This window comes from Mus caroli, unplaced genomic scaffold, assembly GCF_978045245.1.
Source record: "Mus caroli unplaced genomic scaffold, Mus_caroli_1 scaffold_8, whole genome shotgun sequence".
Classification (NCBI taxonomy): domain Eukaryota; kingdom Metazoa; phylum Chordata; class Mammalia; order Rodentia; family Muridae; genus Mus; species Mus caroli.
The window spans coordinates 124548961-124573771 of record NW_028227263.1 but is presented as its reverse complement, the minus strand read 5'-3'; the positions used below and the strand labels follow the sequence as shown (position 1 = coordinate 124573771).

Below are 24811 nucleotides of genomic sequence, written 5' to 3'. Positions count from 1 at the left end.
TGGTTAGTTCATATTGTTGTTCCTCCTATGGGGCTGCAGACCCCGTCAGCTCCTTGGGTTCTTTCTCTAGCTCCTCCATTGGGGACCCTGATGCTCACTGCTCTTGTAGAGGTTACTATGTTTGGTTCCTAATTCTCTGGGTGGCTCACAACCCCTTGTAACTCCAATTCTAGGGGATATGACACCATTTTCAGGTCTCCAGAGGATCCTACAAGCATGCAATGCACACAAGCTCATTCAGGCATGCACACTTCTATAAAAATAACTGCTCATGCCTTTAATCCCAGCACTCAGGAGGCAGAGGCAAGCAGATCTCTGTGAGTTCAAGGTCAGCCTGGGCTACAAAGAGAAACTCTGTCTCTAAAAACAAAGTAACAACATCAATAATAAACTCATCATTTAAAAAATAGAAATTAAAGTTGGGGGTGGTGGTGCACGTCTTTTAATTCCAGCACTCTGGAGGCAGAGGCAGGTGAATTTCTGAGTTCGAGGCCAGCCTGGTCTACAGAGTGAGTTCCCGGACAGCCTAGGCTATACAGAGAAACCCTGTCTCAAAAAGACAAACAAACAAAAAACCAAAAAACCAGAAATTAAGCTGGCAAATATCAAGCCAGTCAGGACTACATAGCAAGACGCCCCCCAAAATGCGTGGAGTAGGAGACCAGGAGATGACTCTACAGTTAACCACAACAATCCCAAGCGTCCAGGTACAAAGCTGGGTGTGGTTGCACACGGTGTTAGCTGCAAAGGCAGAGACCAGAGGATTCCTTGGGCTCTGTGGTCAGCCAGTGTGGCCAGTGAGTGAGCTAGCCCCAGGCTTACTGAGATCCCTTGACTCAGAGTATGGAAAGCAACTGAAGACAGTACCTTCACCTCTCGCCTCCACAGACATACATAGTAAATAAATAAATACATAAATAATAAACAAAGCATATATTTAAGATATTTTAAAGCAATAAATGAATAGCCATGCATGCTACACTTTTAATCCCAGCACTCAGGAAGCAGAGTCAGATATCTCTGAGTTGAATCATAGCCTGGTCTACATAGTGAATTCCAGGCCAGCCAGAGCTACATATTGAGACTCTATCTAAAAATAAATGAACAATATATATATTTTTAAAAATAACACAAAAGGACCAGATGTGGTCCCTGCCTTCAATCTCAGCACTCAGTAGGTGGCAACAAGCATATATGTCTGTGAGTTTGAAGCCAGCCTGGTCTACAGAGCAAGTTCCAGAACTGCCAGGCTACATTGCAAGACCCTGCCTCAAAAACAAACAAATAAACAAAACCAAGTAAGGGACCAGAGGTCAGACGCCAGGTCCCAATTCCAGCCACCTCTGGGGACTCACACCAACACCCAGCCCAGCTGCCTCCCGGGACCCCGTGGTCCCCACAGGGGTGAGATGGACAGACAGATACAGAGGTCGGATGGACAGACCGATGCAGGACCTGACGGGGCCAGGCGGGATGGGGGTGCAGATCCGGGCAGGGCTGGCCGCGGTGACCGCGGGGCCGCCTCCCGGGTGCCTTCCGCTCCCCGGAAGCGCTGAGTCGTCGCTGCCTTATCTGGCGGCCGCTATTTCGGGCTTCGCTTCGCAGCAGCGCGGTGACTATTTTTAGCGGCGTTCGGGTAAAAATGGACCCAGCGCGCGCGCGGGTGGCCGAGGCCGTGCGCGCCTGGGGAGCCGGGGACGCGCCTGAGTCACCGCCGCACAGAACCTTCCAGGAGCCCCAGGCGCAGTTAGGAGGGGGGGGCATCGCGGAATAAGGAAACCGAGGCACGCAGACACCCCCGCCCCCGGGGGGAGATTGCAACAAGGGCTCTTGAGCTGACTGCAAGGTAGCATGCCGCAACTTCAGCTTGGATCTCTCCCCTCCCCCAACTCCTCCTGTCTCTTTCTGCCTCTCTATATGTAGATAACCTCTCTCTCTCTCTCTCTCTCTCTCTCTCTCTCTCTCTCTTTTTCTCTCTCTCTCTCTTCCCTCTTTGAATCTCCCTCTCTCTTCTCTCTTCTCTTTGAGACAGGGTCTCACTGAGATCTGCTTGTCTGAGCCCTTCCCCCCCCCCCCACCTATGTCTGTCTGCCTCTGTCCTCTGTCTCTCTTAGTCTTCCTCTGTCTGTCCTGTCTCTCTCTGTCTTTCTGTCTCTCTTTCTCTATCTATCTATCTATCTATCTATCTATCTATCTATAACATAGATAGATCTATCTATCTATCTATGTTATATTTTCCTCTGTCTTGAGACAGGGCCTCACTATCAAAGAACCTCTTGCCTCTGATTTCTAAATGCTGGGATGGCTTACACCATCCAAAAGTGGCTTTTACATTTTTTAAAAATCAGTGTGTGTGTGTGTGTGTGTGTGTATACACTAATGTACACGTCTTTATACGGGTTCCTCCAGGCCTTTGTGATGAGCATTTTTACCCACTGAGCCATCTCTATGGTCCCATTATACACTTGGAAAGTTTAACTGCCAAGCAGTGTGGTATATGTACTCCTTTAGTTCCAGCATTCAGGAGGAGAAGCAGGCAAGATGTCTGTCTCTAAGAAAGGCCAGCCTGGTTTACATACCCAGGGCCAGACTAGCCACAGCTAAGGCTGTGTAATGGGGCCCCCTTTTAACACACACACACACCACAGAGAGAGAGAGAGAGAGAGAAAGAGAGAGAGAGAACACCAAAGACCTACCAACCATGCCTGTGGGCTTTGGAGGTCATGTGGAGGTCATAAGACAACTTTGTGGCCTGGGTCCCCATAACTAAATTCTGTGGTCAGACTTGGTAACAAGTGCTTTTACCTGATGGACCCAACATACATTTTTTACATTTTTATGGCTCTTCTTTGTGCTAGACGTGGTGCTTGACCATGGATGCAGCTTAACCCTCATCAGTATCTCATCCACGGGGCACTGTAAGATGCTCACATCAGCCAGCGAGGACCACAGAGACTCTCAGGGCCAGGCTCTAGCTCAGTCTATGTCTGTGGACAGGGAGGTGACTGCCTGCCTTGTGAGGGGCTCTGACGAGCAGCCATTGGAGATGTGGGGCTATAATGCAAGGTGTATCATAATGCTGCCCCCAGGACTCAAAACAATGGAGGTCAGGGCTAGTTCTGGCAAGCCTTGGAGTGACACGGGGGATTAATTAATCATGAATTTTGCTGCCTTAGCTGAAAACTGGTTTACAAAAATGTATTGGCTTACCAAATAAGTAGAAACAGAGACAGTGGAAGTCGGGGGGAAAAAGAGAAAAAAATAACTATCACAGCTTCATGCACAGCTTTAATACCAGGACTGTGGTTACTGCATGCAGGTGCACAGCTGTCTGTGATTCCTTCAAGGCAGGCTCTCCACATCACTAATTAACTAATTAGCATTTGCCTGTGTGTGCCCCTCCCTTTCCCTCTCTCTCTCTCTCTCTCTTTCTTTCTCTGTGTAGCCCTGACTGTCCTAGAACTCGCTCAGTAGACCAGGCTAGCCTTGAACTCAGAAATCTGCCTGCCTCTGCCTCCCAAGTGCTGGGATTAAAAGGCGTGCACCACCACTGCCAGGTACAACCAGTGTTCTTAACCATGATCTTGAACTTCTGATCCTCTTACTTCCATCTGCCAAGTGAAGAGATGTAGTTGTTACCGTCTGTATGTAGTTGTTACTGTTTGTATGTAGTTGTTACCGTCTGTCTGTAGTTGTTACCGTCTGTATGTAGTTGTTACCGTCTGTATGTAGTTACTGTCTGTCTGTAGTTGTTACTGTCTGTCTGTAGTTGTTACCGTCTGTCTGTAGTTGTTACCGTCTGTCTGTAGTTGTTACTGTCTGTATGTAGTTGTTACCGTCTGTATGTAGTTGTTACTGTCTGTATGTAGTTGTTACCGTCTGTATGTAGTTGTTACCGTCTGTATGTAGTTACTGTCTGTCTGTAGTTGTTACTGTCTGTCTGTAGTTGTTACCGTCTGTCTGTAGTTGTTACCGTCTGTATGTAGTTGTTACCGTCTGTATGTAGTTGTTACCGTCTGTATGTAGTTGTTACCGTCTGTATGTAGTTGTTACTGTCTGTATGTAGTTGTTACCGTCTGTATGTAGTTGTTACCGTCTGTATGTAGTTGTTACCATCTGTATGTAGTTGTTACCGTCTGTATGTAGTTACTGTCTGTCTGTAGTTGTTACTGTCTGTTTGTAGTTGGTACCGTCTGTATGTAGTTGGTACCGTCTGTATGTAGTTGTTACTGTCTGTATGTAGTTGTTACCGTCTGTATGTAGTTGTTACTGTTTGAAACCTGGTGTTTTTTCACCTGGCCAATTTGTTCCCAGAAATAATGACTCTGAGACTTATATGGATTAATGCCTAGCCCAATAGTTTGGGCCTGTTCCCCAACTAGCTCATAACTTAATACCCTGTATATTCTATCCTATGAATGCCTCGTGGCTGGTTACCTGGTCCTCAGTTTGCAACTGTCTTCCTCTGTCTCTGAGGCAAAATCTCCCACCCCTGACAGTTTCCCAGAATCCTCTTTCTCTCCGTTGGATATCCCACCTTCTGAAAACTCCTGCTTCAGCTCATTGGCCACAGGCCTTTATTTTTACTTTTTTATTTTTTAGATTTTTTTTTTAAAGATTTATTTATTGATTATATGTAAGTACACTGTAGCTGTCTTCAGATACTCCAGAAGAGGGAGTCAGATCTCGTTACGGATGGTTGTGAGCCACCATGTGGTTGCTGGGATTTGAACTCCGGACCTTCGGAAGAGCAGTCGGGTGCTCTTACCCACTGAGCCATCTCACCAGCCCCTACTTTTTTATTTTTTATTGACAGGTGAAGCGTCCATACATTGCACAAAAGATTCCCTCTTCAGTGAGAGAACAAGGTTGTGTCACCAAACCCAGAGCTTCATGGTTCCTAGGCGAGGACTCACCCAATAAGCCGTTATTTCATCTAATGTTAGCACTATTTTAGGAAAGAGCTCACTGTGCCCTCCAAGCTAGCACGTAGCTGTCCAATTCTCCTGCCTCAGCCATCATTCATTGACCCCCAACAGGGTCACATGCTTGCTCCTGAATCAATCCCGGTCACTTGTGGGCAGAGGATTGGGCTGGGCCGGTCATGTGAGGTGAATTTGCCTACAAAGGTAGGATAGATGGAACTCAAGGTAACCCTGTGAGCTGAGGGTTGGGATGCGAGCCTCCCGAGCAAGGTGCACTGGCACAGATAGAACTGCAGCCTGAGCATTCTGGCCCCTGTGGCTGGGAGGAGGGGAAGGCAGGACAGGTTTCCTTCCGTGTTAAACATAAGAGAACAAACAGTACCTTCCCTTCCAGGGTGAGGGCGAGCATTTGTGGCGGAGGCATTCAGCCCACAGTTTGGCAGGGAGCGGCTGCTGGGTGACAGGCGGTTGCTACTTTAAAACAGTCACCATTATTACCACCGCTGCTGCAGAGAGGTGTCTAGGAGCTGGGATGTTGTGATCTCCCCGGCTCCGGAGGGAACCAAGCCGAGGCTGAGCAAATCTGAGATGGAAACTCATGCTCTCCACTTTCTGAAAGCAGTCTGCCCCTGAGCCCCCTCGGAGTCTACCCCGGATGGATGGGATGAAGGAAGCCAGAGGTATCAGCCTGTCACTGTTCTTTGTCACAGATCTCAAGGTCTACTCTCACCAACGCTTTCTATAATCGCCACCCTCCCCCAAAACCCAAACAACCCGGGGTTTCTCTGTGTAGCTCTGGCTATCTTGAAACCCACCCTGTAGCCCAGGCTGGCCTCAAACTCAGAGATCCACCTGCCTCTGCCTCCTGAGTGCTGGGACTAAGGGCGTGCACTGCACCCAGCCTATTTTCTTTTTGTTATGGTGCTTGGGGCAGAACTCAGAGCTTCTAAAGAGATGGGTGAGCACTGCATGGTTGACCCAACCTCCAAGGCCCTCTCTAGTGATTTGATTTGTTTGCTAGCCTGTTTCTTAAACTGCAGCATAGACTCAGCCTGCCCAAGCGCCCCCCATTGAAGCGAGACTCCTCCTTTGAGTTTTCTTTGGCCACAGAGAGCATCTGCGCCTCCTCCACTGTTGCACCCCTAAAGGGTACCACAGCTCAGCAAAGCTCCTAAAGTTCATTCATTCATTCATTCATTCATTCGGGACAGGGTCTCTTGTAGGCCAGACTGGCCTTGACTCTTGGTCCTCCTACCTCACAGCCTCAAGTGCTGGGATGGCTGGTGTAGATGACATCAAGTCTGGCTGTGTTCTGTTTGGTTTTGCAACAGGAGTTTTTTTTTGGAGGAACCAACAGGGGAGGGGAGGGGAGGGGTAGGGGAGGGGACTCTAAGCAGAGGCCTTCCCACTGAGCCACACCTCCCAGGCTCTCCGCTTTGCTGGTTTCTGTAACATTCTCAACAGAGTTACATTTGTCTACAGTTTATGAAGAGAACTCTCTACCTAGTTCTCCAGAGCTTGAGAGATGACTGTTAGCTGTTCCTGCCCAACCTGGGCTACAGGGCAAGAAGACCCTGTTTTGGGGGTGGGGAGGGGAGAAAGCAAAGCAATTTAAAACCTCAGATTCTGGCTGGGAGATAACTCAGCAGGGAAAAGGGTAAAGGTGCGAGCCGGGAAAGCCTGAAAACCTGAGACAGATCCTGGAACCCATGTAAATATGGGCGAGAGCTGCCTCTCTCCACGGTGTGCCAAGGCATGCCCATGCCCCACTCTCTCTAACACAGTAAAATTGTCAAGGAAACCCAACACTTTAGCCAAGGATGGTGGCTCCCACTATGACCTCACCACTTGGGAAGCTGATGAAGGAGTTTTGCTGGTATTTGGGGAGGGTTTGGTTTCTTCCTGGGCCAGCCGCCGGGCCTCTATGGCAAAGTCCTGTTGCAAAATGAAACAGAACACAGCCAGACTTGATGTCATCTACACCAGTCATCCCAGCACTTGAGGCTGTGAGGTAGGAGGACCAAGAGTCAAGGCCAGCCTGGCCTACAAGAGACCCTGTCCCGAATGAATGAATGAATGAATGAATGAATTAAATACAAAGAAGTCACCAGGTGCCAGGCAGTGGTATCATTCACTTTTAATCCCAGCACTTGGGAGGCAGAGGCAAGCAGATTTCTGTGAGTTTGAGGCAAGCCTGGTCTACAGAGTGAGTTCCAGGACAGCCAGGGCTACACAGAGAAACCCTGTCTCAAAAAACAAAACATAACAAAATGAAATGAAATAAAAGTCACCAGGCCAGCAGGATGGCTCAGTGGATAAAGACACTTGATACCAAGCATGGTGCTTAGTCTGGGTTCAACCTCCAGGTCCTGTGTCGTGGAAGGAAGGAGGGAGAAAAACACTCGTAAGAGCATTGTTCTTGGGGCTGGTGAGATGGCTCAGTGGGTAAGAGCACCCGACTGCTCTTCCGAAGGTCCAGAGTTCTAATCCCAGCAACCACATGGTGGCTCACAACCATCCGTAACGAGATCTGGCGCCCTCTTCTGGAGTGTCTGAAGACAGCTACAGTGTACTTACATATAATAAATAAATCTTAAAAAAAAAAACATTGTTCTTTGTACTGCATGTGAGTGCTGTGCACATGTCCCCTCACAAATAAACGTAAAAAATAACAGCTAGTATTATAAAACAATAAAACAGCCACATCTGTAGAATGTCCTCCATCTGAGACAGGACATCAGAGACAGTGGCCTGACGTTCTGAGTGACAGGAGGCCACAGTCTGGAAGATTGCTCTGGTTCTGATGCTAGCCCTGGAGCTGCCCCCTTCCTCCCGAGTCCCAGTTTATTTATTTACAGAATCAGAAGCCCCAGGCTGGGCATGAGGCTCAGTGGACGCAGTGCTCACCTAGCCTGGGTGAAACTTCCTGCCTCCTGCGTGGCATAACCAATGTGGTTGAACTTGTCATCCCAGTACTGGAGAGGAGAGGCAGCAGATTGGGAATTGAAAGTTGTCTCTAGCTACGTAGCTACAGAGAGTTTGAGGTTAGTCTGGTGTGTGTTAGACACGGGGCGGGGGTGGGGGGGAGAGGAGAGGAGAGAGAAACAGAGGAAGAAAAGAGAGAGACGGGGGGGGGGTGGTGGAGAAGGATAGAGACAAAGAGACAGAGACAGAGAGGCAGAGAGGGTGACATGGTGGGGAGAAGAGTTGGGCTGGAAAAATGGTTCGCTGGCAGATGTTTGCCATCCAAACCAGGCAACTCATGTAAAGATGAAAGAGGGGAGCTGATTCCATAAACTTGATCTCTGACCTCCATCCTTTGTTATTTGCATTCACATACACACACACACACACACACACACACACACACACACACATACAAACTTACAATAAAGAAAAAGAGTAGTAGTAGTAATAATAATAATAATAAATAATAAAAAGTCTGGGCAGTTATGGTGGTGCTCATTTTTAATCCTAGCACTTGGGAAGCAGAGGCAGGCGGATCTCTGTAAGCTCAAGGCTAACCTGAGTTACATAAGGAGTTCCAGCTAGCTTGGACTACATAGAGAGACTCTGTCTCAAATACATACATATGTATACATACATACATACATATGAAAGAAAAAGGATAAATCCAAGAGACATGCAACAATTCATTAAAGTAATAAATTTCACGTTACCCGACATTGTACAGTTTACTAAAAGGCCACATGCCTCAGAACTCAGTCAGAAGTGTCACTGTTTTTGCTGTTTTTAGCATGCTGTAGATCTAACCAAGAGTGCAGTACTATTTACCTGTTTGGTTCCATACTTAACTTTTTTTTTTTTTTTTTTTTTTTTTGAGGCAGACTGTTTTATGCAGCCTTTTCTGAATGGCCAGTTTATGCAGTGATGGAGATTGAACCCATGACGTTGTCGACGTGAGGCAAATGCTCTGCCAACAGAGCTATTCTAAGGCCATTATTTGACTTTATGAAGACAGGGTCTTGTTGAGTAGCCCAAGTTGGTCTGTACCCTTTCGTCCTCTGGCCTCAGCCCCTGGGGAGGGCTCGCATCTGAGTCCCTGCCTCCACATCCAGTTTAGACTTGTTAAGTCTTTGCAAGACACTATCCTTGGGCTTCAATGAGCCATCACCCTTCTCTCTCCCGTTTATGTCTGTGTCTGGTCTGCTGTGATTCCCTGCAGGCTCCATAAACTCAGCAAAGAAGCACAATAAAGTCTGCTTTGTGTCTACACGTGATTGTGTCCTTAAGGGGGGCGGGGCTGAGGGCGCCTTGGGTTGTACTTTGGTAATCACACCTCTCCCGGACTCCCTAAGGCCCCAATGCTAGGACCCCCATGACCTGAGGACCAGGTGGCCCAGGTGTAGGCGACAGTCAGCACTAACCATGGTTTGCAGTGCGCCCCTCCTGGGGTTAAAACGAGGCTCCCGGGCCACACCTGCCTGTGGCACCTGCTGCCGGGACAGAAAGCAAGCTGCTGTTGGATCCATTTTTCCTTCTTGCCATCACTTTTCAATCCATGCTAATCGACTAGATTAAATTTATCTTTAGCTCTGTCTCGTGTTGCCCTGGGCACCGCTCATTTATCCCAGGCCACTAGGTCAGAGGGACAGTGCTCTAAAGTAAGCGTATGAGTTCTCAAGTCTGGAGGCAGGGATAAGCACTCCAGGCAGGAGGAACATTCCAGGGGGTGGGGGTGGGGCAGTACAGAAGACACGTTATGGAACTTTGGCTGTCTGTGGTCAATGTGTCTGTGCCGCCATGTCTAAAACATTTCAGTACTCCTCCTAGTGAGAAGCACGTGTGCCTACCTGGTCCAATTTCTTTGGTGGAAGTTCTTCCCCTAATCCAACCGCAGTGCCTCATGCTACAAACATCTTTTGCTGTGTATCTATTCATCCACGGACATATTGTCCCAGTGGACACATTGAGGTGCACTAGTAGAAGAGGTGTCCGTGAAAGGCGCGGGGGTCGGGTCCGGTGCGCTCCACTGTCCCCCCATCCGGGGGCCTCCACTCCGGGCCGGGTGAGTCAGCCCCGGGCGGCTCCCGCGTCATCCAGGCCGCTCTGCTCCACGCTATTTCGGGCTCCGGGCACTATAAATAGAAGCTCTCACAGCCGAGGCGAGCCAGCCCCCCTCTCTGCTCGGGCCCCCTGTGTCCCCGGCCCGCCGCGATCGCCGTCACCGCGGCTAAGTTTAGAGGCGGGTGGGGACGCCGGCCTGGTCATTGCGGTCCCCCACCCTCGCCGCCTCAGGCGGAACCTTTGAGGGTCTCCAGCTGTCCAGCTCCTTTTTAGTCCAAGCCCCCAGTTCTCCATCCCTTCTGGAGTGCAGAGGGGAACGGAACCCTAGTTGATACAGGAGGAAGAAACGCAGGAGGAAAGCTTGACCGGGATGCTAAGAGAGATCATTTGAACTCAAAGTGGGATCATTTGAACTCAAAACCCCAACGAGTGTGAGGACCTCGATCTGGATATGCAAGGCTCCGTGCAGAAATTGAACACAGAAAGCAAACTTAGGGATGCTGAAGAACTAGGAGGAACTTTTCCCGCCCTTGACTAATGCAAACGACTCAAAGTCACAGCCGTGGGCGGTCGGGACGCAGGTTGGCTGCGGTAGGGATGCTCGCCGCCTTCCCGCTGGGTCCTGAGCATCCCGCGTGGTCCTTCCCAACCCATCCGAGAATCCTATAATAGCGGGGCGCAGGCGACCCCTGGCGGTAGAGACGAGAGTTGCAGGTTCAAGACTTGGGATACCTTTGCCCTGTGGGAGAAACTGAGTTAGGATTCTACTTAGCTTGATATCTCACACACGCTCGCTCTCTGACATTTCAGAGATTCAGAGACACGCGTCCTTGTATTTTACTTTTTAAATGGCATGTAATTCTATTTTGTTTTATGTGTATGAGTGTTCTGTGTACTTGGTACTTTAGGAGGTCTGAAAAGGGCGTCAGATCCCCTGGAACTGGAGTCACAGATGGTTGTGAATGCTGTGAATCCAGTCCTCAGCAAGAGTAGTCAGTATTCTTAACTTCTGAGCCATTTCTCCAGTCTTTTTTCATGGGGAGGGGGTAGTGGGAGAATCTTCCTATGTATCCCTGGCTGATATGGAAGTCACTGTATAGACCAGGCTGCCCTTGAACTCACATAGATCGCCAGCTTCTGCTTCTCCAGTGTTGGGGTTGACACCAATACATCCAGAGGTTTTGGTTTTTTGTTTATTTTGTTCAGGGTCTTGCTTTGTGGCACAGGCTGGGCTGGAAGTCACTAAGTAGGACACAAGCTAGTTTGGAACTTGCCCCAGTCCTCCTGCCTCAGCGTTCTCGGTGCTGGGTTTACATGTGTGCTGGTGGTTGCCACCACTCACTGCTGTCTTACTGCACCCTTTTAACCTCAGCAAATGATTCCAGGTAGAGAAACTAAGGCATTCAGTGGGTACTTGCCTCTGTCAGCGCCTCCTTCACAGAACACACGGTTCAGGCGCGCCCTCTGGTGGCTAGGCTTATGCACGGCACTCTGATTCCTTGGCTCCTTTCCTTCCTAGGATCAAGGGTTACTTACTATTAAATTTAATAAATTAACTAGTTTTGAGTCAGGGTCTTATTTTGTAGCTCTGACTGACCTGGAAATCACTCTGTAGGTCAGGCTGGCCTCGAACTCACCGAGATCCGCTTGTCTCTGCCTCCCGAGTTGTTGGGATTAAATGTGTGAGCCATCTCGCCTGGCTACTATTAATAGTTCTGTTTTGTATCATACTTCCAAAGGCCTGGGTCCATGGCTCAATAGTAGTGTCTCTGCCTAGAATTCACAGCGTAGGCATGTGCCTGTACACACACACACACACACACACACACACACACACCTCACAACTAGGAACACATTAAAAAAGATATAGAGGGATTACATATGATGACCTTAGGGCGTGCCCTCTCTCAATACACGAAGACCAAAAAGAAAATGGAGAACACGTTGGTAAATGCATGCAAAATTTTAAATGGAGAATTTTAAAAATATGAACTCGAAGGAAAGATTTGCAGCCTATTGAAGTGACTAACAGCATCAGCCCTTAAGCATCACTCCAACAAATGGGCAGTAATCAAAAGATGCTCATCTCCTTTTCCTCCCCCTTTTTAATTTTAAAAACCGTTGAATTGCTCATTTCGAAAAAATGGGCAAAGGATATGAGCCAATCTTTGTTAAAAGGAATAGGCAAAGGAAATGAGCAAGAACACAAAATATATAAAACCATTAAACTATTTCCTTAGCAATCACAGAACTACAAGTTGGAACGGGGTGAAACTGTCCTTCCAGGAAATGAGTAATACTAAGTCATCCATGGGGCCCAGGTCTCGGAGCACAGGTGTCCCTTCCTTCAGGAAGCCCGTCCTGACACCCCAGCTGGGTCAGGTGCTCCCCCTAACACGGGCTCAATGACCTCCCTCTGGGCTCTCCCTTCCCCACCCTGCCCCGCTCTGGGTTGTCCCTGTCTGACTGTCCCACTGGACTTTAAGCCACAGCTGTCGGTATCAGTCCTTGGGATGCAAATGGGGAATGGCTTAGAATGAGTGAGTCAATGTCTGTGGGCTGAGTCCACCCACGCTTACAGGGAGGGCGTCCTCTGAAATCTCGCCTCCCTCCTCCCTCTGTCTCTGTCTCTCTCTGTCTCTCTCTCTGTTTCTCTCTCTCCTTTCCCTCCCCCACCTCCTTTGATCATCACTGAGCGGGATCTGGAGTCTGGGAAGCGCTCAAGAGAGCCTTGGAACACAACTACTTGAAGTCAAAGTCTCCCAGGTACCGAGAGGCACAAGCTTCCATCCGCCCCAAACCACAGCGGTCCTCCAGGACCATAGAGAGCAGCGCGAATAGAGCTACCCGCTCTAACTCCTCCGAGGAGCAGCGAGACGAGCGAAGGGTCAGAGCGGCCGGAAGTGAGTCTAGCAGGGGTTGTGCTGGCCGTGCTGGCATTGTGTTTCCCCCCGTGGTATTTCCTTCTAGGCATCGGGAAAGACCAGGTGAGTTTTGGCGGTGCTTAGACGCAGAGCTAAGACCGAGAGGGACAGGGTGGAGGTGGATGGAGGCCGGGGACTGATGATTGGCAGCGGAAGAAGCCAATCAATGCGGAGGCTGAGACTAGGCCGGGACTGGGCGGGGCGAACGCATCAGGCGTGCCTCTAGGGGCGGGGCCAATTGCCTCTGAGCGAGTGTCGTGCGGGAGTAATAGCGTGTAGGCGGGTCTATAAGGCCCGTAGACCAATCCGGAGTGAGCAGGAGGAAAGGGGCGGTCTTCTGGAACCTAACGCTAGCGAACCGTGCAACCTTTTGTGGGGTGGGGTGGGGTGGGGTGGGGATACCACTGTGAGCCAGAGTTTCCCTCTGGAATATGGAAATGCCTACGACGATGTCGCTACGCCTTTCAGGCCCCAGATGGACCCTGGGAAGGACGAGGAAATTCGGCCACAGCCCTCAGGACCACCCACCAGGAGGAAGTTTGTTATCCCACTGGAGGAAGACGAGGTGCCTTCTGCAGGGGTAAGAGCGAAGACTTGGGAGCTCTTGGAAGTGAAAAGGATCCCTGGGACTACGGTGTGAGTTTAGGCTTGGGTTGCTTTGGAAAAATAACCTGCCATGCTCTGCAATCCTCGGTTTGCCCGTTGGTAAAATGGCATGACAGGGTGGTTAAGGGAGAGGCTGGTAGCTAGGCAATGGCCAGTGTTGGCTTTTGTTTGTTTAGTTGATGTGTAGCTAGGGTTGGCCTTGAATCCAGTTCCTCCCATCTCCACTTCCCAAGTGCTGGGGTTATAGCAATGGAACATCCTTTTGGGTTTTGTGTGGATGTTTTGCATGCTTGTATGTCTGTGCACTACATGCATGTAGGCCTGCAGAGGCCAGAAGAAGTCATTGGCTTCCGTAGACCTGGCATTGAATCCAGATCCTCTTGAAGAGCAGCCAGTGCTCTTAACTGCGAAGGCATCTCTCTGGCCTCTAAAACATGTCTTTATGCTGTGTGTACACACATGGATGAGTGCTGTGAAGCTCCTGTGAAGGGCAAAAGATAACCCATGGGACTTTGTTCGTGGGACTTGGTTTTATCCTTGTACTGTGTAGATCCTCAGGACTGAACTGAGGTCATGAAGCTGGGAAGTACCTTTACCCACTGAGCCATCTTGCCTGCCCCCCCCCCCACTTCCTTCTTTGTTTTCTTTCTTTTTTCTTTCTTGAGCCTTGCTATGACCTAAAACTTGCAGCAATCCTCCTGTCTCCATCTCTCAAGTGATAGGAACTTCCAGGTGCGTTTCACAACACTAAACTCAGCTATGGGTTTTGTATAACCAGTATTCTGGATTTTCAAGATATGGATTTGGATCTGACACCTTTTTCTGTTATTATTTTGCTTTGCTTTTACATTTCTTTATGTAGTGTGGGTTGGGGGTGTACTTGCGGAGGTCAATTCTCTGCCTCCACCTGGTACCTCTCAGGCTTCAAGCCTAGGTGCCAGGCAGCACTGTCCACTGAGCCGTCTCCCTGGCTCTGGCTCTGACATTTAAGAGTTGGAAACTGGCTGTTTGTCTGTCTATCTATCCATCTATCTAGGTTCTTTGATTTCTCTGTGTAGCCCTGGCTGTTCTGGATCTCACAGAGATCTGCCTCTCTCTGCTTCCCAAGTGCTAGGATCAAAGGTGTGCGGCCACCACCAAAGGCTAGAAATGGAAGTTTTTATCCTCTAAGAAAGAGAAATCGGTGTCCTAGAGAGACGGCTCAGCAGTGAAATGCATTTAGTTGCTCTTGCAGAGGACCCAGGTTCAGCAACCCACATGGTGACTCACAACCGGCTGTAATCCAGTTCCAGGGGATCCAGTGCCCTCTTGACCACTGAGGGCAACCAAGAGTGTACATGGTGCATGTCTATACACGCAGGCAAAACACTCAATGCTAAGAACATAAGGATCTGAAGGCTTTAAAAGGAAACATGGAAGCTGCTTAGATGAGGCATTCTCTAAGGTTGCTTGGGCTCTTTTTGTTTGGTTTTGGTTTTGAGGTAGGCATTAAATATATGAGCCGGGGCTGGAGAGATGGCTCAATGGTTAAGAGCACTGACTGCTCTTCCAGAGGTCATGAGTTCAAATCCCAGCAACCACATGGTGGCTCACAACCATCTATAATGGGTGGGATCTGATGCCCTCTTCTGGTGTGTCTGAAGAGAGCTACAGTGTACTTATAGATAATAAATAAATAAATCTTTAAAAAAAAATGTATGAGACATCAATGCCCATCGCTAAAGTCTTTAAAAAAAAAAAAGAAAAAGGATTTTCTGTTTTTCTAGGGAATCTAGATTTGGTTCATGCTCCCATGTCAGACAATCAATTACCTGTAAGTCCACTGCAGGGACCCAACACCTTCTCCTGGCTTCTATAGGCACACCACACATGGGCACACACACATGGCATACACACACACACACTTATACATGAATAAAAATAAGTAGATCTTAAGAAACAAGAAAGACATCTGAGTCAGGCATGTTGGCAAACACTTCAAATCCCAGCATTGGAGATGTTGAGGTAGGAGGACTATCACAAGTTCCAGGCTAGCCTGAGCTACATAGTGAGAGTCTGATTCAAAAACAAAGCACAACAGGCCATGTGTGGTGGCGCACGCCTTTAATCCCAGCACTCGGGAGGCAGAGGCAGGTGGATTTCTGAGTTCGAGGCCAGCCTGGTCTACAAAGTGAGTTCCAGGACAGCCAGGGCTACACAGAGAAACCCTGTCTCAAAAAACTAACCACCAACAAAAAAGACCCTGTACTTGTGACGTCTTCTGAAGGATTTGGCCAGGAAGAGTAATAAGGGAATGGGCCGTGGGACAACTGACTGGAGGGGAAGCCAGTCCAGAGGCTCTGAGGTGAGCAAGCCGAGGAGCCCAAGCAGATGGGTGCTGCATCCACAGGAGGGTGGGCCCAGAGGCAGAGCTATAGGGACAGCCTAGAGCATCTCGGCCTCTGCCTCCCGAGTGCTCGGATGACAGGTGTGCACCACTGTGCCTGGCTCACTGAGACACACAACCGAGCCATAGCCCCAGCCTTTGCTTATTCTTAGCCCCGGGAAGCATCTGGGAGGAGGGGGAGGACTCCAGTGTTTCTTCCTCATCCCCAGTCCTCCCTTCTCTCCACAGGTCAAGCCCTTATTCAGATCGTCACGGAATCCCACCGCCCCAGCAACCGCAGCCCACGTGGCCCCTCAGACGTATGCTGAGTACGCCATCACCCAGCCTCCAGGAGGGGCTGGGGCCACAGTGCCCACAGGCTCTGAACCTGCGACAGGAGAGAACCCCAGCCAGACCCTGAAAACAGGAGCAAAGTCTAATAGCATCATCGTGAGCCCGAGGCAGGTGAGAGTGGGGGATGGATGGGGGTTCTGATGGGAAAGTCTGTTCCAGGGATCACTGTTGGGAGTGGTGGAAGGAGAGCTGATGTTCAAACGCTCTGTTTACTCATGCCTTCCTCATGCATTTGTCACTTCATTAATTTCTGCATTCATTCATTCATATAGACACCCCTTCATTCATTCATTTATTCCTTCCTATAGATACCCTACCATTCATGCATTGGCCTATGAGCTCATGGGTTCAGGGTGCCCCAACCCTCCCTGCTAGGGCTATCACTCTGTTTAGGCAGCTTGGCTCCTGTCCCCAGGTCTGATCATTTCCTCGGAACCTATAGGGAGAACCTCTGAAGTTACTGAAATACTGTCCAAGTTGATGTCGCATGGCTGGCCTCAAACTTAGAGACCTTACCTGTGTCTGCCTCCGACTAAGGGCGTGTACCACCCCACCCAGCCTCCTACCCCGCTTTAGGACGGAGGTTTTTGATGTCTGTGGCAGCTTGAGGGAATGACTTGGTGCATCCATTCACTCCTTTATGCATTAACTCTTCCGTTCACTTCACGCCTAGGGTGTTATGGCCTGGGAAGGGGCATAGCCCGGAGCTGCCACACTCCAGCCCTCTGGGAATGCCCATGCTACAGGGAAGCTTTTGGGTTACAGTAGAATTATGACACAGGCTTGGATAGATGCCATCCCTAGCTATTGGTGAACCTTGAGCCCTTCCTCTGTGGAGGTGGGCTTGGGGCAGACAATTCCCAACCCTGAATTCTGAGCATGGGTCCTCTAGGTCTGTTCTGGGCCAAATAGGAGCACTATGAGTCACCCAGGAGAACACAAGGTGTCCCGTTCCCTCAGGAGTCCCTCGGGCCTTAGGAAGTCCATGCTAGATGCTATCTGTGAGTCAGGAAATTCCAGAAGTCTCAAGAATCCGGGTGAGGGTGCATGGAGCAGATGGTCCAGGGGTTCAGGAGAGACACATCTGGAACTGGGGGCAGAGTCCATGAGAACTGAGCCTGGCCTGGTCACTGCTGTGTCCCAGCATAGGGGACAGTGTGTGTTCTCTATGCTTCCTGGATGGATTGGAGCCTGGGCTGCCCGAGCGCTTTGGCCTTGGGCTGGGGAGGGGAACTGGAGGGCCCTCTACCTCCCGGGAACTCAGCCATGGCAGAGCCTAGATGATACCGCCCATCACTATTTACAAGGTGACCTCAGGGAGTGTGATGGTGGCCTCGGCCAGGGAGGTGCTGTGGAGAAGGTGGAGGAGGGCTGTGGACAAGGTCCAGATTCCACCAGAGAAGTAGGACTGGCCTGGGGCACTGATGTCGGACTCTCCCTGGGAGGGGCAGGTGTGATGTTGCTAAGGTTGCAGTGAGGGCTGGTGACCAGCAGACAGCAGCATGGATTGATACTAGGACAGAGGGTAAAGGGGAGTGTGGGGGGGCTGTGGTAAAGGCCTGGGGGCAGGGTGGGGGGCTAACATCCAGATTCCAGGCTGAGGAGTGTGGGAATTGAACCTGTAAAAGACCCCAGAAGATGGTGGGGTTTAGGACGGGAAGAGGTGGGGGAGGGTCCAGCCTTCACTTTAGGCCAAGGGTCACCCCGATAAGTGGCTTCTGCCTTTCTCCCTTGGACAGAGGGGCAACCCCGTGTTGAAGTTTGTGCGAAATGTGCCCTGGGAATTTGGTGAGGTGATTCCCGATTATGTGCTGGGCCAGAGCACCTGCGCCCTTTTCCTCAGGTGAGCTCCAGGGGCTCTGAAGGGGGAGGGTCCTGCCTCACTATTTTGGCATTTTGAGCATTGAGTGGAAGAAGTGGGGTTCAGTGTTGTGGGCTCTGGGCCTGTGCATGGCTTTGTGGCCTACAGTTATCCAGGACAAGAGTAGGTGGGGCTGGACCCTGGGTCTGAGGACTGGAAGATGGGGTATGGGGAGGGAGGAGCCTGGGTCTGTATTTCTGGGTCTGAGGGAGAAGAGCTGGACCATGATTTGAGGGAAGAAGCCAAGTGTCCAGTGTCCCCGAATACTCCAGCTGGCTGCCTTCCCTAGAAGTCCATCCGGGTCAGTTGACTTCCCTGGGCCTCCGGCAAGGTTGTCCCCTTTGCTGTGCTAATAAGTACCAACCTCTGGATGCCAGTAAGGTACATAAGGATGTGTGGAGCCTCGGAAACATTGGGACACTCAGCTTGTCCCCTTCCTGCCTCCACCAGCCTCCGCTACCATAACCTCCATCCAGACTACATCCATGAGCGGCTGCAGAGCCTGGGGAAGAACTTCGCCCTGCGTGTGCTGCTGGTCCAAGTGGATGTGGTAAGCAGGGCTGCCTCGTTCCTTTCATGCATGAGTCGAGTTGTGCATGGGCTGACGAATCCCTTATAAGACAAAGTGGCTCAGGACCTCAGTGCGGAATGGGTTTCACTGACACTAAAATTGCCCCAGGTCTCTCGGAAAGCTTACGTGGGCTGGGAAGTGGGAAGGAAAAGTTGTCTAGAGCCAGATAGGGTGGTGTGTTCCTGCCAGCTGATGCCAGCACTCTGGAGGCTCAGGCAAGAGTCACCAGTTCCTCAGACAGCCTGGGCTACACAGTGAGACTCTGACTCAAAAGAAATAGGAGTCCTGGGCTGGTGAGATGGCTCAGTGGGTAAGAGCACCCGACTGCTCTTCCGAAGGTCCAGAGTTCAAATCCCAGCAACCACATGGTGGCTCACAACCATCCGCAACGAGATCTGGCGCCCTCTTCTGGAGTGTCTGAAGACAGCTACAGTGTACTTACATATAATAAATAAATCTTTAAAAAAAGAAAAAAGAAAAAAAAAAGAAATAGGAGTCCTAGCTCAGCAGGAGAGCCCTGCCTAGGATCCCCCAGTGAGGGGCTGGGGGTGTGGCTCAGTGGGAGAGCCCCTGCCTAGGATCCCCCAGGGAGGGGCTGGGGGCGTGGCTCAGTGGGAGAGCCCCTGCCTAGAATCCCCCAGGGAGGGGCTGGGGGCGTGGCTCAGTGGGAGAGCCCCTGCCTAGGATTCCCCCAGTGAGGGGCTGGGGTGTGGCTCAGCAGGAGAGCCCCTGCCTAGAATCCCCCAGTGAGGGGCTGGGGCGAGGCTCAGCAGGAGAGCCCCTGCCTAGAGTCCCCCAGTGAGGGGCTGGGGGCGTGGCTCAGCAGGAGAGCCCCTGCCTAGAGTCCCCCAGTGAGGGGCTGGGGCGTGGCTCAGCAGGAGAGCCCCTGCCTAGAATCCCCCAGTGAGGGGCTGGGGGCGTGGCTCAGCAGGAGAGCCCCTGCCTAGAGTCCCCCAGTGAGGGGCTGGGGGCGTGGCTCAGTGGTAGAGCCCCTGCCTAGGATCCCCCAGTGAGGGGCTGGGGTGTGGCTCAGCAGGAGAGCCCCTGCCTAGGATCCCCCAGTGAGGGGCTGGGGGCGTGGCTCAGCAGGAGAGCCCCTGCATAGAATCCCCCAGGGAGGGGCTGGGGGCGTGGCTCAGTGGTAGAGCCCCTGCCTAGGATCCCCCAGTGAGGGGCTGGGGTGTGGCTCAGTGATAGAGCCCCTTGCCTAGGATCCCCCAGTGAGGGGCTGGGGTGTGGCTCAGTGGGAGAGCCCCTGCCTAGATGCACTCGGTTTAGTTCACAGTATTGTAAAAGTAAAAGCTTGCCTCATGACCCTTATAACAGATACCTAAATATCTGTTAGACTTTGTTCTTCATTTTTCACCACAGCCTGACATGTCAGATCTACAGTTTCTCCCTGCTTGCTGCCTTGGCTACCATACTTTGTTTATTTATGTATTTACGACAAAGTCTCACAACACAGCCCAGGGAGGCCTAGAACTTAGTGTGTAGCCCAGGCTGGCCTTGACCTCATGGCAACCTCCTGCCCTAGGCTCTTGAGTGTTAGCATTAAAGCTTGAGCCAGGGGTTGGAGAGATGGTTAAGAGCACTGAATGCACTTCCAGAGGTCCTGAGTTCAGTTCCCAGCAGCCACGTGGTGGCTCACAATCCTCTGCAATGGTTGTGACGCCCTCTTCTGGTGTAGGTGGCAGCTTTCCTCTTGCTCAAAACTCTTCCTAGCTCCCTCTGCTCCAGCAGGGAACTGTCCTCCCTTCTGTGCTGAGTGAGGACCTGCCTTCCATAGATGGCCTCCACCCTGCTGCTAGGCTATGTCTAGGCTTCTCTGTTTGGTGCTGTTTTAAAGGACTTAAGAAATACTTTACGCGGGGCTGGTGAGATGGCTCAGTGGGTAAGAGCACCCGACTGCTCTTCCGAAGGTCCAGAGTTCAAATCCCAGCAACCACATGGTGGCTCACAACCATCCATAACGAGATCTGGTGCCCTCTTCTGGAGTGTCTGAGGACAGCGTACTTACATATAATAAATAAATAAATCTTAAAAAAAAAAAAAAAAAAAAAAGAAATACTTTACGCACTCGTGTGTGTGTGTGTGTGTGTGTGTGTGTGCGTGTCTGTGTCTCTCTGTTTGTCTGTGTGTCTGTGTGTGTGCATACGAATGAGCACATACACTCAGAAGTCAGAGGGAAACTCTTGGGGGTTAGTTCTCCTCTTATGTGGATCATGAGGGTCGGATCAAGTGCTCAGGATTGCAGCCAGGCGCCTTTACCCACTGAGAGGAGAGATGCCCATGAGGCCCTGCACATCCACTCTGATTTGGGGGTGGGGGGCAGGGTTTCTCACCAGGGCCTGGGCACCACAGCCAGCTTTTTATCCATGCTGGGGACTGAACTCATATCCTTGTGGCTCTACTGACAGTGCTGTCTCTCTCCCCAGCTCAGCTGTTGGGTTTCCACACTGTAAATCCCTGTTCTTGCCCAGGTCTCTACTTCTGACTTTCTTCTCTTCCAGAAAGATCCCCAGCAGGCTCTCAAGGAGCTGGCTAAGATGTGCATCTTGGCTGACTGCACCCTGATCCTGGCCTGGAGGTGAGGACCAGCCCTCCACCCTCACCCCCATGCCCTGTACCAGCCAAGGCAGCCTGTGTAGTGGTAGTGGTTCCTAAGCCAGGCATGGTGACACAAGCCTATAATCACAACCCTGGGAAGTCCAAGGCCAGGACAGGTCAAGAGTTCAAGGCCAGCCTGGGTTAATGAGACCAGAGGCCAGATATATCCAGATTAGATTCAACATCTGAAAGAATTCTGTATCTAGTGTTCCTGGTTTGTTCTGTTCCCCCCGAGAGTCTCCATAGCAAAGGCCTGCCTCAGCCTCCCGAGTGCCAGGATTGAGTGTACCACCACATCTGTGTCCATATCTCCATCTCTAGAGGTGATTTAACTGGCTCACCAACCAAACCACAAATAGTCAATTTAGGAAAGGAAAAAAACCACATCTCTTCTTCCTCACACCATAAGTAAATTTAAATCCTGTTAAATGAATACCTTTCATCTTAGAAAGACTGCAGTAAGAGTGTTTGCAAGCACTAGGACTGGCCCCATGACAGCGCTTCCTGACACTGGAACCCTGCATTAGGCACTGCTGAAACCTGGCTTCCGTGGCTCACACCTGTAATCCCAGCACTTGGGAAATGGAGACAGGAGGATCAGAGGCCTGTGAAATCTTTAGTGCTTGTTTGTTTTGAGACATGGTTTTTCCGTGTTGCCCTGAATATCTTGGAACTCTCTCTGTAGATCAGGCTGGTCCTGGAAATCTCTCTGTAGACCAGGCTAGCTTTGAACTGCCTCTGCCTCCCAAGTGCTGGGATTAAAGGCGTGCGCCACCACTGCCAGGCTAAATAAGCAGTTTAAAGCTAGGTTGGGATTTGTGAAACCCTGTCTCAGAAAGAGAGAAATAAATCTAATTCTGTGTGTGACAGTACATCTGTAATACTAGCACTCGTAGCCGGGTGTGGTGGCACACGCCTTTAATCCCAGCACTCGGGAGGCAGAGGCAGGCGGATTTCTGAGTTCGAGGCCAGCCTGGTCTACAGAGTGAGTTCCAGGACAGCCAGGGCTACACAGAGAAACCCTGTCTCAAAAAACAAAACAAACAAACAAACAAAATCCTAGCACTTGTTAGGCTGAGGCAGGAGGATCATTACTTCAAAGCCAGGCAAGGATACAATAGAGAGACTTTGTGGTGGTAGAAGGAACTCAAGAAGAGAGACAGGGGCGTGGCTCAGTGGTAGAGCCCCTGCCTAGAATCCCCCAGTGAAGGGCTGGGGTGTGGCTCAGTGGTAGAGCCCCTGCCTAGAATCCCCCAGTGAGGGGCTGGGGTGTGGCTCAGTGGTAGAATGTCTGTCATGTACAATATCCTTGATTCCATCCCCAGCATGACCAAAACAATAAATGCATGAGAAGCCACCCCACAGGGCTCTCTGAGGAGGACAGGAGTTGGGACTGGGCTTGGCCTAGCTTTTGTTTGAAGAAGAATCTCAAATGATAGCCCTCTCACTCCAGTGTCCTGTTACCTAGTGCAGAGGAAGCAGGGCGGTACCTGGAGACCTACAAGGCGTATGAGCAGAAACCAGCCGACCTCCTTATGGAAAAGCTGGAGCAGAACTTCCTATCACGGGTGAGACTGCGCCTCTTGTCCTCCTGTACCTCCTGATCCTGCAATGGCTTCTGGGTTGAGCTTGGGCTTTTCACAGCAAGTCCATCCACAGTGAGGCATTTCTTCCCTGTCCTGTCCTCCCTCATCCCCTCCCAACAGCATTAAGGGTCTTTTAAGTACAAACCAGACCCTGCCTCCCTTAGCTCTGACCCCCTAGTCTGCCCTCAGCATCTATGATCCTGTTATCTCTGTTGGAATCTTATGTTTCCCATGCCAGCTCTGAGGCCTCTCCCTCCAGGAAGCCCTCCGTCATCCCCTTAGCTAAGTAGCCCAGAGTGCCATCCTGATCTTGCTGCCACAGTACCCAGCACCACTCAGTGGCCACTTTTGGATGTTATGATATTATTTTGTAAATGAACGGATGCTTTTCAGCAGTAAAGAGGGACTCTACATTTCTATCTTTCTGGGTGTTCTGGGCACTGGGAAGTGGACTTGGGTCCTCTGGAAGGGCTGGGTGTATTTGCAGTCGCTGAGCCATCTCTTGGGCTCCTTTGTTTCTGACCCTGAGCCTGGCTGCAGACCAGGCTGGCTTCAAACTTGTGAGGCCCCTGCTTTCTAAGTACTAGACGCACAGGCTGCACCGATGCCCAGCTCCCAAGAAAACATCCTTCCCCTTCCAGGCCACTGAGTGTCTGACCACCGTGAAATCTGTGAACAAGACCGACAGCCAGACCCTCCTGGCTACATTTGGAGTAAGAGGTCCCCTGGGCATCCCCTCCTGACCTCCCCATGGCCCACACCCTGGGGTCCCCTGCAGTTGGGACAGGTAAGGGTTTAGGGCACACTGCCCTGACCTTGAGTCTACCTCTCAGTCCCTGGAACAGCTCTTCACCGCATCAAGGGAGGATCTAGCTTTATGCCCAGGCCTGGGCCCACAGAAGGTAAGAATTTTAGGGGGATGCTACAGGGGTTGAAGTATAGGAATGAGCCCCAAATCAATGGACCTTAGACTTTGAAGTTCTATTAAGTGGCTATTGATTTTACACAGGTCTTAATATATATAGCTCTAGCTGGCCTGGATCTCACTATAGACCAGGCTGGGCCTGAACTCACCTTTGCCGCTGGCTTCTGCTAAGATTACAGGCATAAGCTACCATGCTTGTTTTAAAAGGCTCCATAATTGTTTCCCGTCTGGCCGGGAACGTAGCCGAGTTGGTAAAGTGCTTACTTAGCAAAGCCATGGCTCTGATCCCAGCACTGGCTAAACTAAGTGTGGCGAGCATGCTTACAGCAGCCATATAAGGCAGGAGGATCAAAGGTTGAGTTCAAAGCCATACTTGGCTAAACAGCTAGCCAGCCCAGCTCAGGATACTTGACCCCATGTATCAAAAGTAAGACATTTTGTTGGTTTGTTTTATTTACTTAATGTAGCTGAGGCTGGCCTTTCACTTCTGATCCTCATGCCTCAGGTTGCCAAGTGCTGGGATTAAAGGTGTGCACCACCACCCCCAGCCGATGTACTAGTTTTTGTTTTTGGTTTTTTTTTTTTGAGACAGGGTTTCTGTGTAGTCCTGGCTGTCCTGAAACTCACTTTGCAGACCAGGCTGGCCTTGAACTCAGAAATCCGCCTGCCTTTGCCTCCCAAGTGCTGGGATTAAAGGAGTGTGCCACCACGCCCGGCAGCGTACTAGTTTTTAGGTCCATTTACATCCACCTCCCAGCCAGCCTCAGGTAGAACCCAGACACCCAAAGCTCCTCAGCCAGGAGAATAAGAGGCAAAACCCCATTCCAAACAGGTAGGCAAGTGACAGCTTTAATGACAGGTTCTCTTCTCCCCTTGCCCTCAGGCCCGCAGGCTTTTTGAAGTACTACATGAACCCTTCCTCAAAGTGCCTCGATGACCTGCTGCCACCGAGGCCCAGTGTCACAATAAAGCATTTTTCATGCCCAGGCTCCTGTGGCTCTGCGTGTTTGCTTGGGGGAGGGGCAGGGAGTGTCTATACAGCTGGTTTCTGACCTCAGC

The 24811-nt window shown here is 50.7% G+C and overlaps 1 protein-coding gene and 1 long non-coding RNA gene across 3 annotated transcripts; both read left to right on the top strand.

The window, feature by feature from the left end:
* The first annotated feature begins 1659 nt into the window (after window positions 1–1659).
* Window positions 1660–9132, top strand: LOC115031547 (uncharacterized). Its single transcript, XR_003837211.2, has 3 exons — window positions 1660–1846; window positions 5320–5605; window positions 8774–9132. It is a non-coding gene; the product is annotated as an uncharacterized LOC115031547 (long non-coding RNA).
* A 3338-nt stretch (window positions 9133–12470) lies between these two features.
* On the top strand, window positions 12471–24741 carry Ercc1 (ERCC excision repair 1, endonuclease non-catalytic subunit). 2 transcript variants are annotated; one of them, XM_021166818.3, is made up of 10 exons: window positions 12471–12940; window positions 13346–13457; window positions 16098–16313; window positions 17942–18045; window positions 18514–18613; window positions 21145–21221; window positions 22710–22809; window positions 23469–23540; window positions 23661–23729; window positions 24636–24741. In XM_021166818.3, the coding sequence occupies exons 2-10, from the start codon at window positions 13353–13355 to the stop codon at window positions 24687–24689; spliced, it is 897 nt and encodes a 298-aa protein (XP_021022477.1). In that variant the 5' UTR covers window positions 12471–12940; window positions 13346–13352; the 3' UTR covers window positions 24690–24741. The 2 variants fall into 2 exon arrangements, with proteins under 2 accessions (XP_021022477.1, XP_029335697.1); XM_029479837.2 differs by lacking the exon at window positions 12471–12940 and having other exon boundaries at window positions 13278–13457.
* Window positions 24742–24811: the final 70 nt, after the last annotated feature.

Excerpts from the sequence above, each read along its gene's own strand:
- Ercc1 (XM_021166818.3), top strand. The coding sequence starts at position 13,353 with ATGGACCCTGGGAAGGACGAGGAAATTCGGCCACAGCCCTCAGGACCA. Across the intron at positions 18,046-18,513 it reads ACCTGCGCCCTTTTCCTCAG|CCTCCGCTACCATAACCTCC; the intron begins GTGAGCTCCAGG and ends TGCCTCCACCAG. Across the intron at positions 23,730-24,635 it reads CAGGCCTGGGCCCACAGAAG|GCCCGCAGGCTTTTTGAAGT; the intron begins GTAAGAATTTTA and ends CCTTGCCCTCAG.